General features: G+C 41.3%; 1 protein-coding gene across 1 annotated transcript in view; it reads left to right on the forward strand.

Moving 5' to 3' along the window:
* The window catches only part of LOC126095595 (para-nitrobenzyl esterase-like), a 111,062-nt gene that overhangs the window by 81,643 nt on the left and 7,702 nt on the right, over positions 1-21,717 (forward strand). Inside the window, exon 9 of the mRNA XM_049910368.1 lies at positions 2,657-2,789. Within this exon, the coding sequence (XP_049766325.1) occupies positions 2,657-2,789 (133 nt within the window). The remainder of the gene's footprint in view (positions 1-2,656; positions 2,790-21,717) is intronic.

The raw sequence follows: 21,717 nt of genomic DNA on the forward strand, positions 1-21,717 counted from the left end.
ATGAATGCTGTCCTCATCTTACATGGAATAGCTTTTCCCAAGAAATTACATTCCGGTTATTTTTTCATACAGTTTACCATCTTCCTCATCTGGCTTGAATTTCCCTTGGACGCTTACGTACTCGCTTACAAACAGGTTTAAGTAGCCCTAGAGGTGCCTCGAGTTGTTTCCAAGCTGTTCTTTTTCTGTTTTTTATGTATTTACGTTCTTGCGGCAACACTATATGCTAACTTTCTGAAAGTAGGCAATAGTCACGATTATGAATGGGTTAGCGTACACCATCATCCGTCGCAGAAACTGTCATTAGGTAAAATGATGTAGAAACTACTATGATTCCCATTGACGGTATAAAAGAAGATGAGCACACTGATTTGCTAATTTCCTTTGTGGGAAGTGAAGTAATAGCCAATATTAAAGATATACCTCAGCAATGTAGCAGAATAAAGAGAGGTCAGAATGTAAAGACAACGATTTTTGGATGCCCGATGTAAAAGGAACAGGACAAGAAGCAGTTGGGAAAAAATCCACAAAATTATAATAACTTCAAAAACATCATGGACGATGTAACACAAAAACTGACTCTGCCAAAACCATTTGAATGCAGCTGGAACCTCATGCCTGAGAGTCGATAAGGATACGTCGATGGATGGAGAAAAACGAGGGAAAATTATCGAATTATCGAATGACGTCCACTACATACGATACATAAAAAAAGTTTGAGGTTGAAAATACGAGAGTGACAGGTGAAGCCGTCCTCCGTCTACCTACTGTCGTCGACTATTCTGACGGAAGATATAAGGTTACTATGTTCTGTACATGCCCGGATTTTAGTTATATATGTACATCAGATGTAGCAGCCACAAACATCTTCACTGTAACGGCGACTAAATTTCGGGTTTTCCTAATAGTTATGTTACCTTTTTGGCTCAGTCGATCTGCGTTACCGAAGACAATATAGCTAGTAACGTCTTTGGGTGTTAGTTATTATTCACCAATGTAAGCGATGTTATGGAAAGCAGTTTAGTTTTTTATTAAAAACATTCAATAATAATTACATGACCATGAATGATTGCCTTTTGTATAGAGGGAAAAGGAGGATTGATCCTACAATTACTCTCAGCAATTATGGCAACCAAAATGTCCATGATTTTCATAGTTCGTCACTCAAAGACATTATAGCACGGACTATGATCCATTATTATACTTCGCTACAGTCATTCAAACTTCGTACGCTTTTATTTTCTCAAAGCTAAGTGTCCAATTCCGTTCTTATATTTTATTTAACGACCCTTCGTATAGTCCACAAATCCGATTATCAGTTATTCGGCATGTAGCAGCACTCCGTCTTCAGGCTACAAGAGGCCCATCGGGACCATCCGACCGCCGTGTCATCCTCAACTGAGGGTGCGGATAGGAGGGGCGTGTGGTCAGCACACCGCTCTCCCGGTCGTTACGATGGTTTTCTATGACCGGAGCCGCAACTATTCGATCGAGTAGCTCCTCAATTGGCATCACGAGGCTGAGTGCACCCCCGAAAACGGCAACAGCGCATGACGGCCCGGATGTTCACCCATCCAAGTGCCGGCCACACCCGACAGCGCTTAACGTCGGTGATCTGACGGGAACCTTTGTATCCACTGTCACAAGGCCGTTGCCATATTCGGCATGTACTAGAATTTAATACTGATGACTACTTTTTCTCGCTCACACAATTCCTCAGATATTCTCAGTCTGTGACCTACAGCAAAAATCTGTCCAATATAAATTAACCATAGTTAATTTCCTTTGCAATTTAACAAAAGTGCCCTGACCCCTTCCGTAGCGTATCACACGCAAGTCCCCACTATAACGCACGCCGGAGCTACGTAGACTTCATTCAGAGCGAGAAAAACAAGACAAGAGAACCAACAGTACCCGGGCATGGTTTATGTAGTAGAATTTAGGAACAAAAGTTGATTTCCCTGAAGCGATACTTTGTTGCTGGCATTATTCTGATGAGATATTATGTACCGATAACTTAATCAAAACCTTTTCAAAGCTATTAACTATTACCGATATCATCGATCACCTCTCCCCTATATAAATATAAGCCTGATAATATTGTTCTTAATTAAAAGAGCGGTTATACAGGTTGATAAAAATTGCTTTGATATTTTCGATTAAATGATTTATAAGTTCCGAAGACGACCTAAAGTTTTGAGTCAAATTTTAAAATAATTTCGACAGAGACCACTCCCGCAAAGATTTTGACAGTATAACCTGAGATGAACACCAAAGAGAAGACGACCTACTCCGTGGACACAGAGATTTCAAATAAAAAGGTATCTTATTCCGAATGAAAGAAGAGTTGATTGCCGAATTCAGTAAGACTTCGTGTGGTCCCCGTTGACCCAATGAAATTAATATAAATAATAATAGTGAGGTAGAATATTTAGGTATTATGTCTATCAAAATCGTTTGTGGTGCTTCGAAGTTTAAGAGTGATAATTGGCAAGTGAAGTTGTCCGAGCTTTATGTCTATCAAAATCGTTTGTGGTGCTTCGAAGTTTAAGAGTTATAATTGGCAAGTGAAGTTGTCCGAGCTTTCAAAGCAAATATTCGTTTCCTTATAGCTGTTCATGTATCTGTTCTGCGGTAACTTATTTGTGTTTTACAGGTATGGCACATGCTCAGGAAACGGGATACCTATTCATGCAATTGGTGGGAGGACCAAACAAAGATCCAAACTCAAATGACGGCAAGGTACTGGATCTGCTGACCACCCTCTGGACGAACTTCGCCAAGTATGGGTAAGTTCAAAAATTACTAGGAAGTTTCGTTGTATGTAATTGTGGGACATCGAAATATTTACATATACACTGTAAAAAAGTTTCGGAAATATTGGTTGATTTAATCAAAAATTCAAGAGAAAGAGTTTCACAAATTCTGCAAGTCAGTAACGCGTTGGTCCACTTCTGGCCCTTATACAAGTAGTTATTCGGCTTGGCAATGATTGATAAAGTTGTTGTATGTTCTTCTGAGGGATATCATGCCAAATTCTGTCCAATTGGCGCCTTAATCGTCAAAATCCCGAGCTGGTTCGAGGGCCCTGTCCATATTGCTCCTAACGCTGTCAGGTAGGAAGAGATACGGTGAACATGCTGGCTAAGATAGGGTTTGGCAAGGACAAAGACAAGCAGTAGAAACTCTCGGCTTGCGCTGTCGGGAATTATCTTGCTGAAATGCAAGTCCGGGATGGCTTGCCATGAAGGACAACAAAACACGGCGTGGAACACCGTCGATGTACCGCTGTGCTGTAAGGGCGCTACGGACGACAACCAACGCTCTGTCTGCTCTGGTGATGGCAACCTCCTTAGAGATTGTCTATATTCTGGTATTTGTTTTACTTGTCGTGGTACTGGGTTGAAATTTGTTTCTGGGCCTATTGGAGGGCATTGGACTAGTCTGAGCAGACAGAAATCCATTACATTAGGAGTGCTATAAAGCTGGCGAACTACGACAAACAAAGCGGCCTGCTATGAAAGGAATGGCACCCGAGAACATCACATATGGTTGTCAGGTTGTATGGCGGGCGACAGTCGTTATCCCACCACTGTCTAGGGCTTCTCGAGGCACGTCTTCGGCCTGGAACTGCATCCACTGGAGTAGAATTGTCTTCAGTGACGGGTCCTGCATCGAACTGTGCCCCGATGAGCAGCGAATACATTTGGAGACGACTCGCACGACGATGGAATACGAACCTGACTGTCACCCGCCACATGGCCGTACAATCAGGAACGATGATGCCGGATTCCATTCATTTCTTATTTACACGTCCATTTCCGCAGAACAAAACTGAGGAGCAAATCTCCATGGTCGTGGAACGTGTAAGTACATGAACTTACAACAGAAAAGTAATAACATGTAAAATAAAATGACTATGACTCCTAAAAAGACGTCAAGCTTTAACTTTGCGTATACGCAATCAACAACGTAACAAAGGAATCAACTTAAATTTTCAAGGAACTCCTCGACAGAATAGAAGGAGTGAGCCATGAGGAAACTCTTCAGTTTCGATTTGAGAACGCGTTGATTACTGCTAGGATTTTTAAATTCTTATGGTAGCTTATTGAAAATGGACGCAGCAGAATAGTGCACTGCTTTCTGCACAAGAGTCAAGGAAGTTCGATCCAAATGCAGATTGGATTTCTGCCCAGTATTAATTTAGTGAAAGCTGCTTATTCTCGGGAATAAGCAGATATTGTTAACAAGAAATGACACTAAAGAATACATATATCGAGAGGACAATGTCAGGATATGCAGACTAATGAACAGAGGTCGACAAGAGGCTCGCTAACTTACACCACATATTACCAGAACCGCCCATTTTGCCCTTTGAGAAAGGAAAGAGTTACCCCAAAATATAATACCACGCGTCATAAGCAAATGAAAATAAGCACAGTAGACTGCTTTTCGTGTCGAACCGTCACTTGCTTCAGATACTGTTTTCATAGGGGAACTGGCAAGATTGAGTCTTTGAACAAGATACTGAACATGGGCTTTCCACGACAGTTTAATGTCTATGTCAACACACAGAAATTTTAACTTTTCAGTATCACTAACCTTATATTCATTCTGTATAATTAGAACGCCAGATTTTTTTGAATTGTGTGTTCTGAGTCTTACTGTGCGTTAGTTTGTTTTTTACAATTCATGAAATAATGTATTGAAATGCACTATTTGAAACAAATCCAACGTTGTACACAAACTCATTGACCACCAAATTAGTGTCACCAACAAAGAGAGTTATTTTAGAATCACCACTTATGTTGGAAGATACATATCATTCATACAAATAAGGAACAGGAGTGGCTCCAGCACTGGAGCACACCCCATTTAACTGTGTCCCATTCAGACACCACATCGTAGCCATTTTAAGTACTACGGGGAACTACCTTTTGCCGTCTCTTCTTAATCAATTGTGAGCTACCCCCTGTATTCGATATTGGTTCAACTTCTGGAGTAACATTTTGTGATCAACACAATCGAACGCCATGGTTAAATCAAGAAAGACGCCAATCGTTCGAAACTTTTTGTTTAATCCATCCAGTACCTCAGAGAGAAAAGGGAATATAGCATTTTCAGTTGTTAAACCACTTCTAAGACCAAATTTTACATTTGACAGAAAATTATGCCAAATGAAATGATCAATTATCCTTACGTACATAGCCTTTTAGCCTTTTCAATACCTTTAGCAAATACTGATGTCATAGAAATAGGTCTAAAGTTGTCTGCATTATTCCTTTCTCCCTTTTTATTAAGTTTTACTACTGAATACTTTAATGTCCAAGCAACTGACCATTCCTAAAGGAAGATAATGCCCTCCCACTCACGTCGAGAGTTTCTACTGCTTGTCTTCGTGCTTGCCAAACTCTACCTCGACCAACATGGTCGTCGGATCTCTCCCCAACTGAGAACGTTTGGAGCATCATGGGCAGGGCCCTCCAACCTGCTCCGGGTTTCCCTGTTCTAATGCGCCAGAATTTGGCACGATAACTCTCAGGAGGACATTCAACTCTGTCAATCAATTCCAAGCCGAATGCTTGCTTGTATAAGGGCCAGAGGTGGACCAACGCGTTATTGACTTTCCCAATTTCTGAAGCTCTTTCTCTTGAATAAAGCATCACATTTTTCTGAAATTGTAATCATTTGTTTGTCTGTACTTCTACATCACATCCAGCGATTTCCGCCCCCTTCGGACAGCGTCTTCGTGGTGCTTCGTTTCCTTTTCGTCGTAGGCTGTAACTTATTTAGTAAATCTTGTCAGTACTATTATTTCAGCCGACATTTAGCACGTCATATTCAGAACATTTGACTTGTAATCCTGATTTATATATTTAGTGCTTTCCCCAAAACATTTCATGCCGTGCACAGCCGCTTGTCTTCTTCAACATAACCTACTGTTACTAATGCCATCTTAACACTGGAGTGAACAGTAAAGTAGATGTGTAATTCGGTGATGGAATGGAATTTCAGGTTTAGGACCATTTAACACTTATAGATTTTGAGGAGCAAGACGTGTCTTCTTGTTGCACCACATGTAACCGATAACTGCCGCTGCAGCCGTAGGTCACGTTGTCGTGCACTTGGCTTGTGATCGTTTCTGATTGCTCACAAGCCACGTCGGAAGCCACGCCCTCTTTCACATTCTCGGCCACGTAGGCGCTTACGCCGAATTTGAGGAAGGATACAGCTGGCGCAGCCATGTCGTCTACGAGGCGTTAAACTCGAACTATTCGAGCTCACATGCACCGCAGATACATAACTAGTTGTAGTTGTTAAGGAAATGAGGTATATTAAGCAAATGCTTACACATAGGTGATACGTTTCTCGAAGATAGAATGTACTGTTACTACCAATTATATGAAGAAGAAAGCAAGTTACCTCATTGATGTCAATGCAGCTTATTGTGATGGAAAACAGAAATACAGACAACATTATGAAGCGAACCTTCTACTCACAACAGGCAGCACATCAGCATCGTTTAAATTAAGGAGCCTAGTGTCTTTCCAGATTTCGTGTGGCCAAACAAATGACTCTTTTTTATAGGTGTATAATTTATAAAACGATTCATTATTCTAACATGTTGAAGAGATTTCTGTCTGTATTCTTGGAGGTACTCTGTTATAAGTGTTGCCTTAAACTGCTTCGTTATCAGTTCTTTGTGTTCATGTTCAGGATCATACCTTGAAATTTTTCTCACTAATTTCTTCATTTCGAATGGTGCACGCTGCGCTTTCTTAATAGATCGTTTATGAGGCATTATTATTCTTTTTTCTATTGGGATATATTGTTGCTTTGGAAACTTGATTGAAGTCACTGAGTATTCTACTTGACCTTTGTATTTTGCATGATATACGGGGTGTCCCATTTAACTTGTTCGCATAAAATAACTTTTCCCTGTCGCGTTAAATGAAAAACTGTTTAAACCAATGTTTTTGACATAAGTGTGTAGTTATTGCTACCAGTATACGTTTTATGTATCCACACAGATGTAGGAGAGGTTAGCGTTTAAATTTTTCATATAGAACCATATACGTTTCAGTCAAGAATACACTCGCCTTCTCCAGGAACTACTCAAAAATCAATTAACTGTACCATTTCAATTCACGAAACTAGTAGCTATGGAAATGATAAATAATGCATAACTTCTCTAATTTGAATATCACTTCAGTGTATTTCTTTAACTAAATCATTTAATCGCGTCAAGGTGCTTTTGAACATTTTAAAATTACCAACAAACATTGAATGTGACAGTACTGCACTGATCAGCAATTGGATCCTGTTATTGTACAGTAATTATGACAAAGCAGAAGTAACATGGCCCTTTGTACTAACTTTTACTGTGATACTACCACCACAGGAAAAAGAGTGGTTACGTCCTAAGCTCAAAAGGATTAACACTGACATTTATACACAGTGTCGTTCTGTGGATGAAGGACGTCCTACGTCGTGCTAATACTTCCTCTGTGATGGTGGTACAGCAATCAGTAATAAGTTATTCACTTCCTCTGGTGTCGTTGGAACATTTTAGTAGACAGCATTCTACACAGCTCCCCACAGAAAGAAATCCAGTGGTGCAAGGTCCGGAGATCAGGTAGGCATGGTCCACCATGTCCAATCCCCCTACCATGGTATTTACGGTCCAGAATTCGTCATGCTAGTTAGGAATTATATTCAGGGCATCCATCGTGCTGTTACCACGTAACCATCATCTGATTCAGAGATAAGGCGTCCAAGTGAACAGGAAGAGTGTGTCTCACACATCGGGCATATTGTCTGCCATTTTGGTTGTCATTTACAAAGGAAGGCCCGTTACTGATTTCTCCAATAATTCCGCACCAAACATTAACGTTCCATGGTCGTAGACGCTCTACCTGTTGGAGCCATCGTGGATTGCCCGAGGACCAATAATGAATGTTTCTCATGCCGACAGTTCCTTTGCTGGATAATGTCACCCCGTCGGTGAAAAGGACATCTCAGAAGGAATTACGGTTAGTCATAAGTAGTTGCTGAGAACGCTTCCAAAATTGAAACCTATTGTTGAAGTCACTTCCATGAATTTCTTTGTGTAAGTGAACTTGATAAGGATCGAATTTATGACGTTGCAGACAGCGATGTGCACTTATTTTCGAGACACCAGCTTCATCTTGAATTCGTCTTGTGCTCATTTGTAGATTCACGGCTTCGTCTGTTCGTGTTGTACGACGATTTATAGGTCTTGCATTTAACCTTTCCGATTCAAGTAGACGAGAAATGAGACAACCATACGTCTAGCGAGAAGGCGATGGCTGGTCAGGGAATCGTCTACTGTACAATAGTTGTGCCTGAACAGAATTTCGCCCGCCTACAGCAAATTAAAAAAATAGGTACGTACAGTCGTACTCAAAATTATCCGAACGACCTGAATTGCATTTCGCCTGATTCACATGCAACCCACAGAACGCAGCTGTATAGCAGGTCCTCTAATCGCTCCTTGGTACAGTCGTTTGACTATTGAAAATGATTCCAACAAGACACCACTACAAAACACTGATCTGTATAGCAATAACTCAAGATGTAAAGTAATACTACGATACTACAAATATTAGGGAACACCTTATAACAGGTAAGACTGTCCTTAAGGCTTGTAAGCTCACATTTATTACAATAAATGACATACCGGAAATGTTACCACTCTCATTATTACGTCAGATAGGTAATGCACGTAGTAAGTTCGACGTATTCATGATTTCCTCTTCAAAATAGCATACCGTACTTATCATTTAACACAAAATGACATTAAAAATTTAAGTTATTTACTAGCAGCTAGTTGAGAATATGTATGAACTTCAAATGACACGACGAACTGTCTCGTTCTGCATATGGATTCAAACTCAGGTCATGCAGACTAAGCAAAGATTTCGTGACTGACGGAAACTAACAGTCATTCCTGATTAGGCATACAGAGAGTGATATACATCGATTTTAGACAGTATCAGTTAGCAAATAGCAACTTTAAATTACATAACGCAAACATTTTAACGGACACGAATTCCTACCCAGAACCTATTGTCCCTGTTAACGAACTACGAGAGATGTTAAATATTGCTTCTTAACAAGTAACTTATTTGAAATGCCGTGAGGTAAAGCTTTGTGTTGGACAGGGATTCGAACCCAGAACCTAATTAGATAGATATCGAAGCACAATCAATTGTGACGTACCGGATATTCTCGGCAGTAGCTAGATATTTTAACTGAAATGACGAGACGAAACATTAATTTTTTCCTTCCCAGGACTCCAACCCGACACCTATCCCTGTTATATTCTAGAGAAAACGAACGTTAAATATGGGTTTGTTGCACCAGCAGCGACATGTGAGCATGTTTGAACTAGAAATAATATGACGAAAAGTTCAGTGCTGACTGGGAATAGAGCTCCACGCATATCGTGGTTGACTACACACAAAGAGACGTCAGCTACCGAATTTTTCTCCACCAGCAGCTCGGAATAACATCTTGAACTTACAGTGATCTCGCAAATAGTTCTGTGTCTCACTGGGAGCCAAAAACGTCAAATATCGTTAGTGTTGACATCGAATGAAAATACATTAAAAATCAAAATTATTATCCACCAGCAGACAGGTGTTCTCATGCTAGAGCTTGATAATACATAATTAAATCTTTAGTGCCGGGCCAGGATTCGAATCCATTCTCACACAATATGTGGAGATGTTGAGGAATCTGGAGTTTTGAAAAAAAAAAAACTGTACCCGAGCTGTATTGTCACGAAGGGATCAAATTCCGCGTTAAGGGCGGTCTGAGTTGCATTCCCAGTTCAGAACCAATTTTATCGACATACAGAAGCTCAGATAAAAGATGGAATAAGTGTCCTGTGAGCCTACATAGCGTTTGTTTCGTCACTAGAAATAAATAACTGGTATAAGAAAGGTTACTGGGGATAGAGATCCCACATTTCACCACTCCAGACTCTATTGTGGCTCAACCTAACGTCTACTTGGTAGAGAAGGAATATCATTTTTAATGTAAATTTCAAACCACAATGCCATGATATCTTCTTCACTTGGTGTAGCCAGAAGAGAATGGAATTTGTCCCTCCCTATCTAAAATCATTGACCCAAGTTGGAATTGAACCAAGACCATACATATATGAACCTATCATCAGCCCAACTGACCACCAAATCCTTTTCTCATGAGCTTAATTTTTCTATCATAACGCCTTTGCACCACACTGGCTGAGAATTCTGACACACAGGCTCCCTGTATCAATTTGTAGCATGTTCAGTAAATTCATTTACTTGGTTGACTGAATCACCATGAACTAGCTGCCTCGGCTACCCAGTGCATGCATTCATCTTTATTTTGTAATCACCAAAATAAAATGACATAACTGCCACAAAACAGAACTGCCAACAGTGTAGGATGCAGAAATTAAAATAGCAAGTGTTCCTTTCCACTTGAGCTACTCTATTGCGCTCTCGGTTTGTCGAAAACGTCATGCAGTGCAAAAGAAAAGGTATAACTGTTTGTCTCTCATAAGTATCGACCTGGCGATATGCAATATCCCACAGCGCAGTGGAATGCAGAAGTTCTGGAGGACTTGTTCTTAACTTCTGGAGCTTTTATAGCTTTGTGTCAGCTAGTCAGCGTAATGGTAAGTATCGCGCATTACGTATTCCAGGCCGTAGCAGCCGCGACTTGGAGACACCAGCTATGCTCACTTCCCAGCCCGCTGTAAGATCACATCGGTTCGTCTTCTTCCTGCTGGTATTGTAACTGAGATTTGGCAACAAGGCAATGTATGTTTGGCAACTCTGTGATCGACGATTTACTTCCTGGTGTGTACGGAATTAAGCCTCAAAGTTCAGTTGATTTTACCTGTCATTTCCATTGAATAATCTGAGTTATTATCGCTTGAGGAGTAACAAAAGATTGTAAATTTACGGTTTTCAGCCCAGGAAAGTCGTTGCACGTGGAAATCGCAACTAATCTCGTCCTTCAAATAGCGGTTTACAGGTTCTAGCCACTATTGGTCTCGTAAGAGGAAGCTAAGACACGTAGTTCTTGGCCAGCTCTGTGGAAACGTGCTGACCTGTGAAAAGGCGTCTGATATGGTTCGCAGTACCAGTCCCACTGACTGTAGCGTTTTTATCCCTTCTGTGAAAGAGCTACAAGCAGTCAGATCAAACATCGATAAGGAAATACTTGCGGCTCATAGTGCAATGGTGAAAAACTTACAATGCTGCACAACAGGTAACGCCTCTTTCAGCTGCTGACATGCAAATTTTAGGTTTCTAGAAATACATAACTTTATTTATGAAATTCCACATATGCGTACCTCTTGAATATGACACAGCATACCAATTAAACACAGACCCAATCAAAATCTAAGTGAGTAGTATTTTACCAATTCGTGACGATAGAGGCACGCTTGTGTACAGATACTCAGTTTTATTAAATCAGACTTTCGTTGTAAGGTTATCGTGGGTAGTTTTATTTCATATTTTATAATACAGTTCACAATTTTCGTAAGGTTTCCTTTAATGTTGTTAAAACAGTAGTAAACATGAGAGAGAAATTAATCATCAACGATATATGCTCTCTGATGTCATCTATAACAGTCTGAAAATGCACATGCAGTTTATTGATTACATGCATGTAGAAAACTTGTTCTGAGTTAAAGCTGTCAAACAAGGTTTGAAGAAGAATAAAATGCCACTACCAGACGACAGCTAATGTTGAAAATACTTTTCCGACGTGTTCTGGCACGATGCGCTCTACCCATACATAATACAAAAGTTTCGAGATGCATCTACCGTCTGGCTGTCTATTAAACCTGAAATGAACAAAATGTCGCAGAAGTTAGCCCTTTTTTCACATACGACTATTTTGGGTTGAGAAGTGAAGGAAATTATGTTACAAGTTCCATTAGATTGATAATTTTAGCAGACAGCAGAATTGCGTTTTAAAAAAATATTGCAGTGAATGTACTCGAACTCGCGATATCTTATCTACCGTGCGCGATACTTACCATTACGCCACTAGCTGACACAGAGATATAACAGCTTGGGAAGTCAAGAACAAGTCCTCCAGAACTTCTCCATTCCACAGCGCTGTAGGATAATGCATATCGCCAGGTCAATACTTATGAGAGACAAACAGTTATACCTTTTCTTTTCCACTGCATGACGTTTTCAACAAACCGATAGCGCAATAGAGTAGCTCAAGTGGAAAGGAACACTTTCTATTTTAATTTCTGCACCCTACACTGTTGGCAGTTCTGTTTGGTGGTAGTTATGTGATTTTGTTTTAGTGATTACAAAATAAAGATGAATGCATGCACTGGGTAGCCGAGGCAGCTAGTTCATGGTGATTCGGTCAACCAAGTAAATGAATTTACTGAACATGCTACAAATTGATACAGGGAGCCTGTGTGTCAGAATTCTCAGCCAGTGTGGTGCAACGGCGTTATGATAGAAAAATGAGCTCTTAAGAAAAGGATTTGGTGGTCTGTTGGGCTGATGATAGGTTCATATATGTATGGTCTTGGTTCAATTCCAACTTGGGTCAATGATTTTAGATAGGGAGGGACAAATTCCATTCTCTTCTGGCTACACCAAGTGAAGAAGATATCATGGCATTGTGGCCAGAAATTCACATTAAAAATGATATTCCTTCTCTACCAAGTAGACGTTAGGTTGAGCCACAATAGAGTCTGGAGTGGTGAAATGTGGGATCTCTATCCCCAGTAACCTTTCTTATACCAGTTATTTATTTCTAGTGACGAAACAAACGCTATGTAGGCTCACAGGACACTTATTCCATCTTTTATCTGAGCTTCTGTATGTCGATAAAATTGGTTCTGAACTGGGAATGCAACTCAGACCGCCCTTAACGCGGAATTTGATCCCTTCGTGACAATACAGCTCGGGTACAGTTTTTTTTTTTTTTTTCAAAACTCCAGATTCCTCAACATCTCCACATATTGTGTGAGAATGGATTCGAATCCTGGCCCGGCACTAAAGATTTAATTATGTATTATCAAGCTCTAGCATGAGAACACCTGTCTGCTGGTGGATAATAATTTTGATTTTTAATGTATTTTCATTCGATGTCAACACTAACGATATTTGACGTTTTTGGCTCCCAGTGAGACACAGAACTATTTGCGAGATCACTGTAAGTTCAAGATGTTATTCCGAGCTGCTGGTGGAGAAAAAGTCGGTAGCTGACGTCTCTTTGTGTGTAGTCAACCACGATATGCGTGGAGCTCTATTCCCAGTCAGCACTGAACTTTTCGTCATATTATTTCTAGTTCAAACATGCTCACATGTCGCTGCTGGTGCAACAAATCCATATTTAACGTTCGTTTTCTCTAGAATATAACAGCGATAGGTGCCGGGTTGGAGTCCTGGGAAGGAGAAAATTAATGTTTCGTCTCGTCATTTCAGTTAAAACATCTAGCTACTGCCGAGAAAATCCGATACGTCACAATTGATTGTGCTTCGACATCTATCTTGTTAGGTTCTGGGTTCGAATCCCTGTCCAACACAAAGTTTTACCTCAGGGCATTTCAAATAAGTTACTTGTTAAGAAGCAATATTTAACATCTCTCGTAGTTCGTTAACAGGGACAATAGGTTCTGGGTAGGAATTCGCGTCCGTTAAAATGTTTGCGTTGTGTAATTTAAAGTTGGTATTTGCTAACTGATACTGTCTAAAATCGATGTATATCACTCTCTGTATGCCTAATCAGGAATGACTGTTAGTTTCCGTCAGTCACGAAATCTTTGCTTAGTCTGCATGACCTGAGTTTGAATCCATATGCAGAACGAGACGCCGGCCGGTGTGGCCGTGCGGTTCTAGGCGCTTCAGTCTGGAACCGCGTGACCTCTACGGTCGCAGGTTCGAATCCTACCTCGGGCATGGATGTGTGTGATGTCCTTAGGTTAGTTAGGTTTAAGTAGTTTTAAGTACTAGGGGACTGATGACCTTAGATGTTAAGTCCCATAGTGCTCAGAGCCAGCCAGAACGAGATGGTTTGTCGTGTCATTTGAAGTTCATACATATTCTCAACTAACTGCTCGTGAATAACCTAAATTTTTAATGTTGTTTTGTGTTAAATGATAAGTACGGTATATTACTTTGAAGAGGAAATCATGAGTACGTCGAACGTACTACGTGCATTACCTATCTGACGTAATAATGAGAGGGGTAACATTTTAGGTATGTCATTTAATGTAATAAATGTGGGCTTACAAGCCTTAAGGACATTTGTACATGTGATAAGGTGTTCCCTGATATTTGTAGTATCGTAGTATTACTTTACATCTTGAGTTATTGTGATACAGATCAGTGTTTTGTACTGGTGACTTGTTGGAACCATTTTCAATAGTCAAACGACTGTACCAAGGAGCGATTAGAGGACCTGCTAGACAGCTGCGTTATGCGGGTTACATGCGAATCAGGCGAAATGCAATTCAGGTCGTTCGAATACTTTTGAGCATGACTGTACAGTAGAGTACTAGATGGACATAATAATATAATAATCACAATGTTCTGTAACAGTACTGAATGTAAAAATGCAAGTTACTAAATCATTTGCTGTCAATGTACATTCACTGTGGATCAGCAGCATGTCTACCATATCGTCATGCGTGTACATAATAGATCTTTACACAACAAAAACTGTATTCACAATGTGTACTGCCGCCATGCAGTTACTAAATTACTCTGATATACGATTCCACTGGTATGCAATACAGTCAGGCAGCAGTAGCCGAACGAGACAGACGCAGCAACCAGGAAGTAACCGCTTTTGTGTCCTTTTCGAGTTCCTAACCAGGTGCGAATTTTATTGTATCATCTGTGTGCTTTAATCGTTTAGTTTCTTGAGTTTCTGCGTGCAAATTTAATATCTAATAGCCGTAGTTGTCGCGTCTTCGTTTGCTTTGGAAAGTAAACCGATTTTGTGACATATTACAAGTTCCTAACCAGGGCAAATTATTTAGTTTCACCTGAGTGCTTCGGTAGTTAGATTTTCGAATATCTGCGCATTACTAGACACAGTTCGTGCGTTTCCGTCGGGGTCTAGAGTTGCGCAGCACGTGCCGATAGTCCATTTATCTGCATAGTTTAGATTTCCACGGTTTAGTATGAACAGGGACTATGATAGATATGTGCGGATGCGAGCTGAGTTGGTGACATTTCGTTCTCAGCTTCAGGCTGTGATGGCTTCGGGTATACAGCTTGAGGCTGCAGTGGATGGGCACCACTATAGTGGGCCGGCCGTGGGGATCCAATGGACGTCCAGCACGTCAGAGTCCTCCGATCGGTCCTCACCGGTGGCCAACCCAGTTATTGCTCGCACTGAAGCTGACCATTCACCTGTGCTCGAGTGGGAGATTGCCCCAGGGCGAAGCAGGTGGCGAAAGACTTCCCAGGCGGCCGCACGTAAGGCCTCCCCGGTTTGTCTGACAAACAGGTTCCAGGTGCTGTCTGTGGCTGACACAGTCACTGAGCGAGATGCCGTCGCCTGTCCTGTTTCAGAGGAAACCACTCAGCCTGCAAGATACGGGCAATCGCAGAGGGTGGGATTATTGGTAGTTGGGAGCTCCAACGTTATGCGCTTTATGGGGCCCCTTAGGGACTTGGCTGACAAGAAGGGTAAGAAAACCAATGTGCACTCCGTATGCATACCGGGTGGTGTCATTCCAGATGTGGAAAGGGTCCTCCCGGATGCCATGAAGAGCACAGGGTGTAGCCAACTGCAGGTGATTGTTTACGTCGGTACCAATGATGTGTGGATCAGAAGAGATTCTCTCTGGTTTCGAGCGGCTAACAGAAGTGGTAAAGGCTGCCAGTCTTACTTGCAAGATTAAAGCAGAACTGACCATTGGCAGCATAGTCGACAGGACCGATTGCGGGTCTCTGGTACAGAGCCGAGTGGAGGGTCTGAATCAGAGGCTAAGACGGTTCCGCGACCGTGTAGGCTGCAGATTCTTCGACTTGCACCAATGGGTGGTTGGATTTCGGGTTCCGCTGAATAGGTCAGGTGTCCACTATACGCAGGAGCCGGTTACACAGGTAGCAGGGGCTGTGTGGCGTGGACTGGGCGGTTTTTTAGGTTAGAGGGACTCGGTAAAACACAAGCAGGGCTTCAGTCACAAAGGGTGCAGGCTGAACACAGGAAGAACGTAGATACGGGAACCATTGGTATAACAGTTGTAAATTGTCATAGCTGTGCTGGGAAAGTAGCAGAGCTCCAAGCACTAATAGAAAGCACTGATGCTCAAATCGTTATAGGCACTGAAAGATGGCTAAAGCCGGATATAAGATCAGCCGAAATTTTTTCGAAGGACCTAACGGTGTTCCGTAAGGATAGGCTAAACACGGTTGGTGGTGGCGTGTTTGTTGCTGTCAGAAGTAGTTTATCTTGTCGCGAAATATAAGTACTGTAGATACTTTCTGCGAGTTAGTGTGGGCAGAGGTCATTGTTGGCAACCGGAATAAAATAATAATTGTATCCTTTTACCGACCTACCTATTCAGATGATACAGTTGCTGAAATGTTCAAAGAAAACTTGAGTTTGATTTCAAACAATTACACGACTCATATGATAATAATTGGTGGTGACTTTAATTTACCCTGGATATGCTGGCGAAAATACATGTTTAATTCCGGAGGTACGCATAAAATATCATTCGAAAGTGTGCTAAACGCATTCTATGAAAATTATTTCGAGCAGTTAGTTCATGAGCCCACGCGAATAGTAAACGGTTGTGAAAACACACTTGACCTCTTAGCAACAAAAATCCTAAGTTAATAACGAGCATCAAAACCGATTCAGGGATTAGTGAAGAGAGATTGATTATTGTAATCCCAGAAGACTCGAAAAAGAAGCGAAAAATTTACCTATTAAAAAAGCAGATAAAAATTCGCTTGATGCCTTCCTAAGCGACAATCTCCACTCATTCCAAATTAATAATATAATTCTGGACCAGATGTGATTTGAATTCAATGAAATAATATCGACATCAATTGAGAGATAAAAATTAACAAACGACGGAGCTGATCCTCCTTGGTTCACAAAACGGGTTAGAACACTGTTGCAAAAACAACGAAACAAACATGCCAGATTTAAACAGACGCAAAATCCCCAAGATTGGCGATCTTTTAGAGAAGCTCGAAATTTAGCGCGGACTACAATGCGAGATGCCAATAACAGTTACCACAACGAAACTTTGTCTCGAAACCTGGCAGAAAATCCAAAGAGATGCTCCTCGTAAGTGAAGTACGCTAGCGGCATAAACAATCAATGCTCTCTCTGTGCGATAGCAATGGAAACACTATAGAAAACAGGGCTGCCAAAGCAGAGTTACTAAACGCAGCCTTCCGAAATGCCTTCACAGAAGAAGATGAAGTAAATATTCCAGAATTCGAATCGAGAACAGCTGCCAGCATGAGTAACGTAGAAGTAAATATCCTCGGAGCAGTGAAGCAACTTAAATCACTTAATAAAAGCAAGTCTTCTGGTCCAGACTGTATAGCAATTAGGTTCTTTTCGGAGTATGCTAATGCATTAGCTCCATACTTAACAATCATATACAACCGTTCGCTCGACGAAAGATCCGTACCCAATGATGGAAAGCTGCACAGGTCACACCAATATTCAAGAAACCTAGTAGGAGTAATCCACTAAATTACAGGCCCATATTGTTAACGTCGATGTGCAGCAGGATTTTAGAACATATATTGTGTTCGAACATTATGAATTACCTCGAAGGAAACGGTCTATTGACACACAGTCAACATGGGATTAGAAAACATCGTTCCTGTGAAACACAACAAGCTCTTTATTCACATTAAGTGTTGAGTGCTATTGACAAAGCATTTCAGATCGATTCCGTATTTATGGATTTCCGGAAGGCTTTTGACGCTGTACCACTCAAGTAGCTTGTAGCGAAATTGCGTGATTATGGAATATCGTCTCAGTTATGTGACTGGATTTGTGATTTCCTGTCACAGAGGTAGTAATTGACGGTACGTCATCGAGTAAAACAGAAATGATTTCTGGCGTTCCCCTTTGCTGTTCCTTATGTATATAAACGATTTGGAAGAAAATCTGAGCAGCCGTCTTCGGTTGTTTGCAGATAACGCTGTCGTTTATGGATTAATAAAGTCATCGGAATATCAAAGCATACTGCAAAACGATTTATTAAAGATATCTGAATGGTGCAAAAAGTGGCATTTGACCCTAAATAACGAAAAGTTTGAGGTCATCCACATGAGTGCTAAAAGGAACTCGTTAAACTTCGGTTACACGATAAATCAGTCTAATCTAAAATCCGTAAATTCAACTAAATACTTAGGTATTACAATTACGAACAACCTAAATTGGAAAGAACACATGTTGTGGGGAAGGCTAACCAAAGACTGCGTTTTATTGGCAGGACATTTAGAAAATGTAACAGACCTACTAAGGAGACTGCCTATACTACGCTTGTCCGTCCTCTTTTAGAATACTGCTGCGCGGTGTGGGATCCTTACCAGATACAACTGACGGAGTACATCGAAAATGTTCAAAGAAAGGTAGCACGTTTTGTATTATCGCGAAATATGGGAGAGAGTGTCATAGAAACGATACAGGATTTGGGCTGGGATTCATTGAAAGAAAGGCGTTTTTCGTTGCGACGGAATCTTATCACTAAATTCCAATCACCAACTTTCTCCTCAGAATGCGAAAATATTTTGCTGACACTGACCTACATAGGGAGGAACGATCATCACGATAAAATAAGGGAAATCAGAGCTCGTACGGAAAGACATAGGTGTTCACTCTTTCCGAGCGCTGTACGAGATTGGAATAATAGAGAATTGTGAAGGTGGTTCGATGAACTCTCTGCCAGACACTTGAATGTGATTTGCAGAGTACCCATGTAGATGTAGATGCAGGTGCAATGTACTCAACGCTAAAGTAACAACAAATCTGCGGGGGGGGGGGGGGGGGGGGGGCAGGGAGGAGTACATAAAGTGTACATTCAAGGCAATAAACAGCTTGGTTTCTTTACAACCTGCTTGTTCATTATGTTTGCACATCTAAGTTTCATTGACAAATTGGTACAGTGTGATACATTTTTGAACAGGTCACGGAGATGATATGAACGCACATGGCTCCTTTAACAAAATTTCCCCTCTACCCCGTATCTCCGACATCTGTGGGGATCCATAAAACGTATACCCTCGAGAGAACTACCCAATGATCAACCATTGGTTGAAACAATTTTTGATTCATCTCATCAGGAAAAAGTTATTTCGGGTTAGCAAGATAAATGGGACACCATGTATGTTATTATAAGCCAAGGTGAGACCAGGAGTGATTTTCTCTACTATTGATGTTTGTTTTTATAAATTGTGCTTTTGTACGGCATTTTTCACTTAACACTCTTGGCTTATTTTTAGTTGTTGAGATAACTATATCATAAGTTTCTACTGTAACGTTTAGACGACGAACTGTACGGGTTGTTTCCGTAACAGCGTGCAAAAACGTAACAGGACATAGAGCATGCTCCACTGAACAATTTGAGATACCAAACCTCGGGTCGGAGAAGCCAGCTTAAGGAGATATGAAAGTAAACTATCGCGTTGTCTAACATATTCTTTTCCACCTGACTCATAATTAACATGCGTACAGATTTACGGTACTATTCTGTTTATTTACATGTACGTTCTTTATGTTCTGCAAGGAAAACAAGGAGGACGAGTCTGATTACCCGGAAGTCATAATGCAGGTTTCGTTTACTTATCCATAAGGTGGCTCTGTTGTATCATATTTACACTGTTCCTCGGCAGAACATACTATGAATAAACGACAGACCCACTCATTATTCAGTGCTATTCAGAGATTACAGTAAAATACCATGGAGCAGTACCGGTACAGTATTTCCCCGCCGCTGGATTGGAAATGGAGGTTCTATTCCATGACCTGCGAGGTCACCTGACCCGAAACCCCTTGATATATTTCCTATGGGGAGATATCAAGTCACCTGTGTATAAGACTCCAGTGGATACGGAGATGGAATTAGTTGTCAGAATTGTATCAGCCTGTGACGTGATTCTAAACACACCAGGGATATTTGTCAGTGAAACTTGTTCGCCGACGTCATGCTTGTATTTATCTACACCTACATTTATACTCCGCAAACCACCCAACGGTGTGTGGCCGAGGCCACTTTACGTGCCACTATCATTACCTCTCTCTCCTGTCCCAGTCGCGTATGGTTCGCGGGAAGAACGACTGCCAGAAAACCTCCGTGCGCGCTCGAATCTCCCTAATTTTACATTCATGCTCTCCTCGGGAGGTATAAGTAGGGGGAAGCAATATATTCGATACCTCAACCAGAAACGCACCCTCTCGAAACTTGGACAGCAAGCTACACCGCGATGCAGAGCGCCTCTCTTGCAGAGTCTGCCACTTGAGTTTGCTGAACATCTCCGTAACGCTATCACGCTTACCAAATAACCCTGTGACGAAACGCGCCGCTCTTCTTTGGATCTTGTCTATTTCCTCTGTCAACCCGTCCTGGTACGGATCCCACACTGATGAGCAATACTCAAGTATAGGTCGAACGAGTGTCTTGTAAGCCACCTCCTTTGTTTATGGACTACATTTTCTAATGACTCTCCCAATGAATCTCAACCTGGCACCCCCCTTACCAACAACTAATTTTATATGATCATTCCACTTCAAATCGTTCCGTACGCATACTTCCAGATATTTTGCAGAAGTAACTGCTACCAGTGTTTGTTCCGCTATCATATAATCATACAATAAAGGATCCTTCTTTCTATGTATTCGCAATACATTACATTTGTCTATGTTAAGGGTCAGTTGCCACTCCCTGCACCAAGTGCCTATCCGCTGCAGATCTTCCTGCATTTCGCTACAATTTTCTAATGCTGCAACTTCTTTGTATACTACAGCATCATTCGCGAAAAGCCACATGGAACTTCCGACACTATCTACTAGATCATGTATATATATATTGTGAAAACCAGTAGTCCCATAACACTCCTCTGTGGCACGCTAGAGGTTACTTTAACGTCTGTAGACGTTTCTCCATTGAGAACAACAAGCTGTGTTCTGTTTGCTAAAAACTCTTAAATCCAGCCACACAGCTGGTCTGATATTCCGTAGGCTCTTACTTTGTTTATCAGGCGACAGTGTGGAACTGTATCTAACGCCTTTCGAAGTCAAGGAAAATGGCATCTACCTGGGCCCCTGTATCTAATATTTTCTGGGTCTCATGAACAAATAAACCGAGTTGGGTCCCACACGATCGCTGTTTCCGGAATCCATGTTGATTCCTACAGAGTAGATTCTGGGTTTCCAGAAACGACATGATACGCGAACAGAAAACATGTTCTAAAATTCTACAACAGATCGACGTCAGAGATATAGGTCTATAGTTTTGCGCATCTGCTCGATGACCCTTCTTGAAAACTGGAACTACCTGTGCTCTTTTCCAATCATTTGGAATCTTCCGTTCCTCTAGAGACTTGCTGTACGCGGCTGTTAGAAGGGGGCAGGGGGGTTGATGGCCTTCTGTTAAGCACATTTTGTAAGATACAGTACAAATTGTTCATTCATTGTGTCAATGATGTTATTTGCAGGTAGCTA

Source organism: Schistocerca cancellata, chromosome 8 (assembly GCF_023864275.1).
Source record: "Schistocerca cancellata isolate TAMUIC-IGC-003103 chromosome 8, iqSchCanc2.1, whole genome shotgun sequence".
Classification (NCBI taxonomy): Eukaryota; Metazoa; Arthropoda; class Insecta; order Orthoptera; family Acrididae; genus Schistocerca; species Schistocerca cancellata.